This window comes from Cyprinodon variegatus, unplaced genomic scaffold (assembly GCF_000732505.1).
Source record: "Cyprinodon variegatus isolate N-32 unplaced genomic scaffold, C_variegatus-1.0 Scaffold169, whole genome shotgun sequence".
In the NCBI taxonomy this organism is placed as follows: Eukaryota; Metazoa; Chordata; class Actinopteri; order Cyprinodontiformes; family Cyprinodontidae; genus Cyprinodon; species Cyprinodon variegatus.
This window is the reverse complement of record NW_015150622.1, coordinates 792,295-804,144: the sequence shown is the minus strand read 5'-3', so window position 1 is coordinate 804,144 and position 11,850 is coordinate 792,295. Positions and strand designations below refer to the sequence as shown.

The following is an 11,850-nucleotide window of genomic DNA, read 5'->3' as shown; positions in this document are numbered from 1 at the left end:
TCTAAACCCCTTGAGATCTAAATATAAACAAAGTCATCCTGTTTGGAAAGAGGAAAACAATAAGCAAGTATTGAGAAAAACCTTCTTCACAATGACAACAATTCAACAATCCTATTTTCTACTATTAAACCCACACCCAGAGCTTGACATGAACTTCTTTGCTCACAAACCACTGTGTCTAGTGGTTTTCAGAAGTTACTAGCCACTCATTATCTTTATTAGCTACAATTTTGTCGTTTGGACTGACTATGGCGTGCTAAAGTTTACTGGAACTACATTTAAGACCTTTTTAAATACCAGGCACACCTGCTGTTTTCCACCTTTCATTAAACAGCTTTTTCTTTTGGATAAACTATACATGCACAAGCGCAACCTCACAAACAACTAATAGTTCTTGGTTTCAGATACTTAGAGATTCACTTCCATACAGAAAGCCCATATTTTGATCTTCAGCCACCACAGTATACATGTCAGATTACTTATTACTTACTACTTATACTTCAGCAATAGTTACTTTATTGTATGTCTTATACTATATCTATTGGTTGAGCTGTTATTTTTACATCTTTAATCATGTTCTCCCTTTTATCTCCTCTTTCTTTCATCTTTTCTCCTTTTTCCTGTTTTTTTTCCTGTTCTACCTAAATTGCAGTGTATAATCTGTAATACTCCCTGCATGAATTATAATAAAGCTGTTTATATGAATAAATCAAGCAGAACACTATGGCGATAGCCGTACTGCACCACTTTTGAAGGCAAAATCTGTTGGGCTATTTTTGGTATCAAGACAATTATTTTTATTGCCACATTGCCAGACAGGAATCTGTTAAAAAATTTGAAGGCAGGATCATAATTCTGATTAACTGACTGCATAGATGGTGTTTTAAGGTGGATTTTCTCACTTAAAAACATATTAAAACAACTTTTTACCCACTGATCACAGCAAATATAGCAAGGCGGCTCTCTGCCATTGAACACAGGAGCACCAAAAGCATCAATGCATCTGGATACACTTTACTGGATGCACTGCAGGAGCATCAAAGCTGCTCTTGAGGCACGTTGGACCTTAATGTGAACAAGCATAAAAAATGAAGCAGCAGTCGCTTTTTAGCTGCTGCCAGCGCTTGCGTCCTGAACGTAGCATGAATCAAATGTGTCATATAAGACTGCTAAGGATGTGAAGGTTGTTAGGAAGATTTTCAAATGATATGAACAAGTTAATATTTGAGCAAACTACAGGCAAAGCTTTAAGAGTAAAGGAAGTTTTACATTAAAAAAAAAAAAATAGTTGGTCAAGGTGCCCAACTAAGGTCATGAAACATACTTTGGGAATCAATGGACACAAATAAACACACATAACTAAATGTATGTGACTTTAGAGAGCACCCTATAAAACCAGACTATATTTTACGTTATTAAAGTAAAGGAACCTTTTTATATTATTTGTTTGTAGAGACTTTAGAAACCATGTAACATATTTTTTACATGTACTCCTAACTTTGTGTTGGTTTATAATATAAGTTAATTGAATACAATGCAATTCATAGTTGAAATGAGACAAAATATAGTTAAGTTATTGTTATTTTGCATCTGAGAAGGTAGCTAATAAGGATATTAGTGCTGAATAAAAGAAGCTTCACCAATTTTACACTCTACTCAATTTGTCATTTAGCTTTTATTTTTACTACTAGAGCACAGGGTCCATTTAAGAAATTTTTCAAGGCTCAAGAAAGAAAGATATGAGGTATTAGGAAATAAAAAAAAAAAACTCAGGTCTCAAGTTCTAGGAAAAACCTTGCCAGGTTATAAGTTTCAGGAAAACGATGGACGATTTTTTTTTTTATAAATTCAGTTAAATCATGACCAACTGAGCTGAAATTTAACGTCAACAAAGCTACATCCCTGCCTATAATAATTTTAAAACTTTATTTTGAATCATAGAAGCCGTAATATAGCAATTTTTAATCAGGAATTTTGCAGATGTCATCCGAAAATGATATGCAAGCTTCACCAAAATAAGGTTTGATGTTTTTAGTTAAAAATGTAGCTTTTTGAAACTCAAATATCAGCCAGTTTTTTCAGGATTTCAATTATAATTTTTTTTTTAAAAGAAGGTCCATGTTTTTCCTGAGACGTGCTGTTAAGACCTGTATTTAATATTTAATGAGTTAACTTTCACACTTTTATGTTTTATTCTGTGAACAGATACCCAACTGGCTGTATGTTAGGACAACAGATGAAATCATCACAGTCAAGCAGATTGTTAGGACTCCTGTCTGTGTGGTTTGTGTTTTGTGTGTTTGATTTCCTTCCTCCACCAGGCGGCGCCTGGTTCTGGTTGGCCTCCTCACACACCTGCAGAGGGTTACCTCGTTAACGGAGTGTTCTTAAGCTGCTGACTGCCACTACTTCGATGCCAGAGTGTTTGCCAGTTTTGGATACTCTAGCCAAGCTAAGTTTTGCTGAGTCAAACTGAGTTTTTGTCTACCTGAGTTTTAACCTCGTTGTTTTGTCTTTGCCTCTCGGCAGGAAGTCATCCTGCAACTGGGTGTTTCGGACCTTCTCTCCCCTGGAAGGATCTTCTGAGAATCAAGCTGAGCTGAGGATTCAAGGGTGTGATTCTGATCATCCCGTTTCCCCAGGGAATGTCTGGGGCTTCTCTCTGAGCAGGGGATTTATCTCCACAACAACCCGTTCAAGTACCGCAGGAAATCTAAGTGGCAGTCAGCTTCTCCGTTCACCTACAAACAACCGCATTCTAGGTAAACCCTGTCCGCCCTCCATCAAATGAGACAAACACTGAAACACCCCCACACCGACTGGAGTCAAAGAGTCAACCATTTTCTGGAAACGTGAGTCTGCAATCTATTTCTACTCTTCAAGTTCGAGAATCAAATTTCCCACTGAGCCTGAACTAACCACAGTGTCTTCCCCTCACTTTCCAGTTCGGGTTGAGCAGTGTTCAGAGCTACAATGGATTCATCACAATCTTCTCAATAAACCTGGTAAACTTTCCCCTGGTCTCTCTGTATTGGTTTTCTGCATGTGGGTCCGAGCTCTTGATAAAATCATGACACAGATAACTCTGAACAAATACAGCATGGAATAAATAAATGTCATCTTTCAAAATATAACAAAAACAAAATTTAAGTCCAGATCAAACATATTTCAAATAAAATTCTGAAGTGAAACTCAATTAAAACTCATGGTCTACCTTGTACAAACAAAGTAAATGAAAATGCCACATAACCATTATACATAAAATGATGCAAAGATAAAAGTTTATCTTGAAGCTTTTGGAATGAGGTCAAATTAGCTTTTACAGTAAGAACAATTTTAATATGTCCTAACCAATTTGCAATTCAAATCATAGAAGTAAAAAAAAAACAACAACAAAAAAAAAAAAAACATTATATGGTAAAATTATAATTTATTAAATGGTTTCCCATACCAGGAATCAATAACCATTTAGATAAATGTTTTTTGTTTTTTTTTTTACTTTATGTGATTGTTCCTGGTGGAATAACAATAGGCAGAAAGCCACATGGCAGAGGATTTAGCATCTGTTTAATAAGTTGAGCTCATTAGGGCAATGGAGCTAATAGCTAGCAGACACAAGGGGAACTCGCTTGAAAGAAACCATCACTCATATTTTAGCAGTGAATATGCTGGACCAGATAACACATAAACATTAGCATCATACTATCCTTTAAACCGTTATTGAAAGTAAGTTTTTTTCATGACCTTATAAACAATAGCTCAAAATATGTTAGCTTTTAACTTTTAGCTTTTAAATTTTTAACACAAAGCATATCATATCTGATAGATGATGCTTGTATAACTTTATGCTACGTTCACACCAAAAGCAGCAGAGGCAGAAGAAGCAGCTAGTTATGATTAATCCACAGAAAGAGTTTATTAACGCCAAAATTAACTTAAAATGCCGAAATCTGCCGGCAAAACATGTTCGCTATTATTATCCTGGTGCCATCTATTTCCAGCTGCTGTGAACTGTAGCGTAAAACCGCAAAGAGGTGACCGGGCCAGAGGCTGCTGTCTAACAGGATTCCCAGTGACAGAGCACCTCCGGTGTACGGGGGTCTAAGCGGCTCCAACAAACAAATAATATTAGAAGGCAGGACGGTAATCTGGATTAACTGACTGCACAGATTAAGTTTTCAGGTGGACTTTCTCACTTAAAAACATATTTAAGCTACTTTTTACCCACTGATCACAGCAAATATAGCTGCCATTGTAACAGGCAAAGAAAGGAAAGGGTAGCTCCACCCAACACGCATCAGATTCACTTTTCACAAAGATGCTTCAGCCGCACATCAGTACTAAACTTGTACAAGCATCAAAGATGAAGCAGCACACGCGTTTTTGCTGCTCCTGAACGTAGCATTAGTCTTAAATTTATGTTCTTGAAAAAAAAAAGATGTATACAATCAGACACATTTAGAGTCTCTATGGAAATACCTTTGGTATCACGAATGATGGCTTCACTCATCTTATAGCTATAGCTCATTCAAAGTTTTTTTCATTTGTCAGAATTTTCAATGACAACTTTAGTTAAAGAAAGCTAATTTTCTTGCAATTATTGTAAAATTAAGGGTTTTAAGTGATAAAGCATGGATCAGAAATCGTAAAAAAAAAAAAAAAGGAGGTATTGCCTTGGACTCAATGATGCCCTAAAAAATACACTTCACTAGAGATCCTGCAAACTGCAGAAAGAGGGAATCTGAACAATTTTCAGCTCAGCACTGAGATATTTACAAAGCCTAGGGGGGTGAGGCCGGTGAGGTTTCATTACCACATTGTTTTTAGAACAGAGGTGTCAAAAGTCAGTCCTTTAACTAATAGGTGTTTAACACAGCTGAAGGAAGAAAAAAAAGTCTCATTAGCAGGTCGCTGCTGAACTTTATGAGATGCTGAGAAGTTATTTCAGCAGGAACCTATCTAAAAACATTGCAGGCAATCCTATTTCAAAACAGAGCCACTACAGCAGCAGGGAAATAAAGAAAAGAAAGCTGCATAATGTATTACTCTCTGCCAGTCCTAAAGCGAAGCCGGTTTAATGGAAAGTAAGAACAGGAGATGTCTCTAACTTGTTTAGGGTTTCAACATGTGGATCTGTATCTCAGGTCTCTAAGTTTTTATTTTTTTCTCAAAGGGAAAACTGTGAAATGAGCTCTAAAAGGGAGTGTTCAACAAAACAATTTCAAGACTACAGATTTTTTTTCCCCCTCCATTTCACAAAATGAGATCATTCATCGACACCTGCTCTGAAGAATCCAATAACCTGCAGAGAAAAGAGCTTTTAATGTTTCACACCAGCCCGCCTGTCTCTGCCGCTTGACATTTTTGACTTTAAATGTTGCTCATGAGAGTCTGCATGGGTTCCTTTGCTGCTCAAAAGGGGGATTTAGGAATTTCAAACACACAGTCGGCTCTATTGATGACCTGCCAGATACGGATGACCTGCTCCGGTGTGACTTCTACCCGTTTAAAAGACCTCTTGAGTCTTGCAAGTATCTGCTGTGCTTCATGCTGATTTTCTTAAAGCATTGAAAACAACAAGACCTGAATGTACCTGAGCACATTAAACACATTCAGAGACGTAAGGGAAGTTGTGGCAGCTGTAAAGGACTGAAAGAGAGACGTGTTTTCAATATGCTGTCAAGAGGTGATCTCAAGGTTCCCAGAGAACAGATGAATGTTTGAGGATAACACTGCCATCCATTTTTGCCTTTAAGTTGTCACTCACAATGCCATTACGTTCATGACTGCCAAGGCTGGGAGGCTACACTGCCTCAGAAATACTTTCGGAAGGATTTTGTCACTTCGCTGCAGGGGCGCTTCATACGAATTATGTTCATCAGGATCATAAATGACAGACAGTCTCAACATGGCTACTGTTACATGATCTGGGTTTAGGGCTACAGCTCAACCTGAAGCAGCCTGGGGCGGTGACACGAGGGCCGGACTGACAGCAGGCAGCATGAAGCCTACCGCTGGGGGTGAAGACAGTCAGTTGGACAGGCACTGAGAGATAGTGAGAGTGCATTAGTCTGGTGTTCATGCCTCAGAGGAGGAACCACAAGCCCCCTGGGAGCTCACTGCAGCGCACACGATCTCACAGGTAGCAGAGAAGACACGGCTGACCAGTCCGGATGAAACATGACTAGTGGGAACTCTCTCGACCGGAGAGGTTGTGAATTTATGTTCTATGTTGTGGTCAGTCAACCAAAAAGGTTGCAAGTCGGCCAGCTCGCATTCAGCTGCGTTTATATTTTTGGCATTTAGGCCTGGAGTGGTAGATGGTCGAGCATGGTGCAGAGGATTGACATGTTGACTAAAGGTCAGTGGAATGGGGCCTGTGCCCTCGAGAGCATGCCTCTACGAGTTTGTGTCAGTTTTTAGCATTTTGTCAGCACTTTAAAACATGTGCATGACTGTTGCAGTGATTCATCAGAGAGTTTTTGCTTGCCACAGGGTCGGCTCAAATTTTAACCTGGATAAATCTCGTCAACATTCAGGAACCATAATACAATAACCACTAAATGCCAAAACAAAGAACAGTGAAAAAAATTACAATTTTCTCAATATTTAAGATTTTACTTTCAAACTCTATGCCTTGAGTCAAAGCTTTAGGGTTCCCTTCCACAATAGTTTGCTGAAATTAGGACCTTTGCCTCCTGACAAAACCTCTGTAATCGATTGAGCACCATAGGTCACCTTGTTAATCACAACTTCTCATATGACCTTTATAATGGACACTCCAAAACACTGATTTTGCTGTCCTGAAGCTACTTTCTAACCACAAGTTCATATGTTGAGGGTTGTTGTCTCTTTGAAAGATCTATTTGTGTTCGACTTTAACTTCCTAGTCGATGTGTTGCCATAACACTACCATATAATGTGATCTCTTTTTCTGAATGCTTTGTTGCCTTGATTACCAACTTAATCAGTCCATAGCTTCACCTTTCCCACCCTGCGGTTGACAGAATGCAGTGTGTGTGTGATGATATGTTGTGAGGTTTATGGGCATTTTTTGTTTGTTTGTTTGTTTTTTTTCCTGTGCTGGACTTTAAGGTCAAACCTTTTTACTTTGATCTTATCTCTCTAAAGGACATTGTTCCTCATGGTTCATATCTCATTGAAATTCTACTTTGCCTACTTCAGTCATGCTGTCTGATTTTAACCTTTTTGCTATAAAAAAAACAACCTTTTTAAACACAAACTTGCATGTCTAAGTCATTTCTGATGACCTCTCATTTTGGTATTGCTTTTGTAACTTATATATAAGTCTCACAACAGCAACCGCTCAAAAATCCTACTTTTTTGGGTTGATGATAAATTCACATATGTGCTAGCTGTGCAGAACATGAATTTTTCAATTGAGACAAACAAGCAGGCAAAAGGCTTAGATTCTTTTCATGTTGTTTGTGTCTATTTAAGGTTGAATTAACATCACTTTAGAACATGGTAGATAAACAACAATAATACATGACTTTGGCAGGTCTCAATGTGTGAAACACTGGAAATGAAAGGTTGGTACAATGTTGGTAGATCTCACAGAGAATGTACAGCATGAAGCGAATGACAAGGGCATGCTGTGCAACAGCTGCTTCCGTCTGGAGTAAACGGCACCTGAGGAGGTTTCGTCTGACCAAATAGCTCATGGTGTTTTCTCTCCTTCAGATCAAATCTGACTTAAAACGCAGACAGTAAAGGTTAAACCAACCAAACATACTATAAAGTTTTCTTGTCACTTAGCTACTAACCTAAACCATGGCACAGTGCAAGACTATTCAGGCTACAACTGTTTCATATTGTGTCACAGCTACAAACCTTGATGCACAGATCACCACAAATTACTATTTCTTTAAAATAAAAATCTAAAAAGTACAGCTCACTTTAATCAGTCCCCTTCATTATTCTACCTTTAAATAAAATTGACCTAAACCACCTACCTTAAGTTTTCACCTAAGTATTAAATATCAGTGATGGAGTGGAGTCACATTCTTCTAAAGCCGGGCATACACTGTACGATTTTTTCAATCGTTGCACGAAGCTACAACTGAAACTGTAAGACAAAACCAGAGGATTTAAAAGTTCACCGCTCACGGTGCATGTTCTCACACTGTGTGACCCGACCTTCTGATGTGATCTACCTGCTCACACTGTACGTCTAAAAACCACACGTTGAACTCAGAACCGAGAGATGGCGCTGGTCAGACTCGTCAATCTGGAAGAAGAACTTGTTCTTGCAAATTTTTACCCCTAAACCCCATTCGCTTACTAGTTGAGTTGGTAGAGGGCGTGGCTAGAGCTTCAACACCATTAAGGAGGCTGCTGTTATATTTTATGGAGTCTTTGCAATGATGGCACCTGGAATATTGATATTAAAATCTGTTGATAAAGTTAGAAGAAACTTTGTGGCAAATAGTTTTGAAAAAGTCGACAACTTTAAAATTTAAATCCTCAATCTCAATGTTATGATTTAGCTTCCAAAATCTCAGATTACTTTAATTTATCATTATTATAATCATCATTATACATCCATCCATTATCTGACATGCTTTATCATCAGTGGGGTTGACAGTCCATTGACAGTCTCCAGCTGTCAATGGGTGAGAGGCGGGGTACACCCTGGACAGGCCGCCAGTCCATCGCAGGGCAACACAGAGACAAACAGGACAAACAACCATTCACACTCACACCTAAGGAGAATTTAGAGAAGCCAATTAACCTAACAGTCATGTTTTTGGACTGTGGGAGGAAGCCGGAGTACCCGGAGAGAACCCACGCATGCTCAAGGAGAACATGCAAACTCCATGCAGAAAGACCCCAGAGCCAGGAATCCAATCGAGAACCTCCTTGCTGCAAGGCAGCAGTTCTATCTACTGTTTCACTGAGCAGCCGTAATCATCATTATTATAATCATTATTTTATACGAACACTGAAAAAAAAATGCAACCGCTTTTGGCATTTATTTAATTCTATTTTCTTACTTTAACTGAATCGTTTTATTTCCTACCTTGCTAACATGAAACAATTGCGTTAAAGTAACTAAATATGATTAAGTAAATTGCAAAAACAATTGCATTATTTTTTTCACAGACCCTCCATCAACTGTTTGGCTTTTACTGGTCCCAAGTCAGCAGAACCTTCTTCGTTTCCAGTGCATTTTTTAGTAAATGAACACCTTTTAACAAGCATAGCAAGTCGTATTCTTATATGCCATATTTTTTTCAGTAAAGGTTCAGAAAACAAGCCTGCAAAAACTTGAGATTGGTTCAGAAGTTCCTCTTCAGTAACCTTGAACAATAGTCAGTGTTCATGGAATGGTTTAGATCTAAGCATAATGTTCGGTCTAATTGCCCAGTCCAAGTTCCGACCAAATTAAAATAGAAAATCCTGGGGAAAGTTCAAAAAAGTATGTTTACAGCTGCTCTCCGTCCAGTCGGCTTAAGATCGAACTATGAGGCGAAGAAAAACTGGCTCAACTTCAGTAGGTAGATTTATAAAGTTGTAAGAGTCATTCCCCAAACCCCTTGAAGCAGTTTCTGCAGTGAAAAGAGGTCAGGCAAAGAGACATGAGCTGAATATAACCTCAGTTTTCAGATTCCAGGAAAACTAAATCCTTTCACTTCCCATTACAATACTTTATATTAGTCTGTTACATAACTCCCTTAAATACATTGCCCTTTGTGGATGAATGTGACAATATGTGAACAAATAAAATGGATATGAATACTTTTTTCCAAGAAACGTTTAGGTTAAATGGTTCATCTCTACCTCAATATTCATTAGAACAACCATCAGCAGCAGCAGATCACTTCTCTTTAGAACATCATGATTCCGTCCCAATTTATTATAAGAGGATTGGACTCTTAAACAAAAAATCTTCAAGAGAAGCATTAAGGATTCAAACCTGAGGGGCAATAGACTTCCATAACCCCCCTGACTTCTTCATCCAGCACACAGTCCCAAACACACATACATCCACACACACACACACACACACAGACAGCGCCTGGGTCTTCACTGCGGGTTAAAAAACAAGTTCACAAACCATGCAATAATCAGCTCAGACAAGACTGAATGTGCACCATTTTCCTCTTATTTTAACAGAATAAAGTCTAAAAGAGCAACCACAAAAAAATGAAAGAATAAAGCTAGTTAAAAAAGACCCAATGGGGTTCTATTGAGCAGACGCAGCCAACTGAAAATGATTCTGATTTACTGCTTTTGTAAAAGCTTGTTTGAGCAGTGTGTGCAGCATATTCATCTGATTGGGTCTGGATGAGGTCTGTATCACAGAGACCAGTGAAGAAAACCACATAATGCTGCACAAAATCTCTTTGACCTGCACTCTTATTTTACTGCCCTTCAAGACCCGGTATGCAAGTCTGAAACAGAGCATTGCTGCTTTCTTATGTACATATAAAGCAGCTAGATTATTTCTGCTTGTATGAAGTTGATTGAATAAGGCTCACATATCTGTGTGATGATGCAGATAAGATTTGGACCAAATCTCCAAACACCCCCTTTGGAAAGCCTGTGGTAATGCAACAAGGGGTGGCGTCCTTATTTCATTGTTTTCTTAAGGAAAACATATTTTTACTACCAAATATGCGTCTCAAAGAAAGCCAGCTGTGTGATTGCTATGGAGAGAAATCATTTGCTTAAAACATATACCTATGACAAGATCATAAAGTGCCAGATTTAAAGAGAATCCATTCAGATTATGATGGATTTCTGGGTTTCTCTGAATCGTTTTTAATAATTGAGAGCTCCCTCAGTCCCCAGTCACTTAATTTGGATTGAAAAGCTGGCATCACCGGGGAGGAATAAATCATGTATTGGCTTATCTTAGATCTGCTCTGAATATTTCCGCACTTCAAGATAAAATATTTAACCTACTCTCGCCTTTAAGGCCACACACAGAAGGAAAATAGGGGGGAAAGCAGCTGAGTCGATTGTTAAAGTGAGAAAAATAAAAGGAGAGGAGAAGTGGCGGGGAGGTTTGGTGCGCACAGGTCGCAGTGCTGCTGAAAGTCTGGCAGCGTGCGTTAGCGCGCATCTGGTGCACCTGTTAGGAGCGGAGCAAGAGTGTGTGTGGTGTGAGGAGTTTGGCCACACAGATCAACCCATCAGCCTGGGTGAAAGATAAGCTGGACTTACGCTGCTGTTTTGTCCGGTCCAGTAGACCACGGCGTGATTGTGCGCAGAGTCCCCAGTAAGAGCGAAGGTGCTGCTGCTGAGCCTGGGCTCCTCCTGCCGGGTATTCCCTCTCCCATCCTCCCTGTTCCACCCGAATCCCGACCTGCCGGATTTCTGGCTCTCCAGCTGCGCGGTCCAGCCGCTCCAGTCGCTGTTGCTGAACTCGTTAAAGTCTGGAGCGCTCCTCTTTGCTCTCCCGAGCGCAGCATCCTCAGACTCAGAAGCGGCTGCTTTAACTTGATCCAAACTCAAATTAGGGCCAAAACTACCAAGAACCCCGAATTCCTGATCAGTAACCCCGGGTTCCCTGACCCCCAGCATCTCCTCCGCAGGCTTGAAGCGCACCCACTGCTGCATCTGCAGCTCCTGCCGGCGAAGTTGAACAGGCGACGGACAAGATCCGCTACTTATTTCCGCCCTGGCATGTTGGAGGGCATAAGCGGCGATCATCAGCCAGAGACCCGGAGAAATGCGGGAGCCAGCCCAGGTCTCCATCGCTAACAGAGATAAGGGTGAAGTACGACTGGAGACCTGATTATCCGACACCTCAACTCTGCTCACTCAGGTCGCTCTGCAGAAAGTGACGCCTCGGCTTTCCGCCTGGATGTTTTTTCTTTT

General features: G+C 39.7%; 1 protein-coding gene across 1 annotated transcript in view; it reads right to left on the bottom strand.

Annotated features, from left to right (window-relative positions):
- Nucleotides 1-11,817, bottom strand: part of LOC107086972 (VPS10 domain-containing receptor SorCS3-like) — a 384,596-nt gene extending 372,779 nt beyond the window's left edge. The window contains exon 1 of the mRNA XM_015378290.1: nt 11,194-11,817. Coding sequence (XP_015233776.1) covers nt 11,194-11,727 — 534 coding nt within the window. The 5' untranslated portion in view covers nt 11,728-11,817. The remainder of the gene's footprint in view (nt 1-11,193) is intronic.
- Nucleotides 11,818-11,850: the final 33 nt, after the last annotated feature.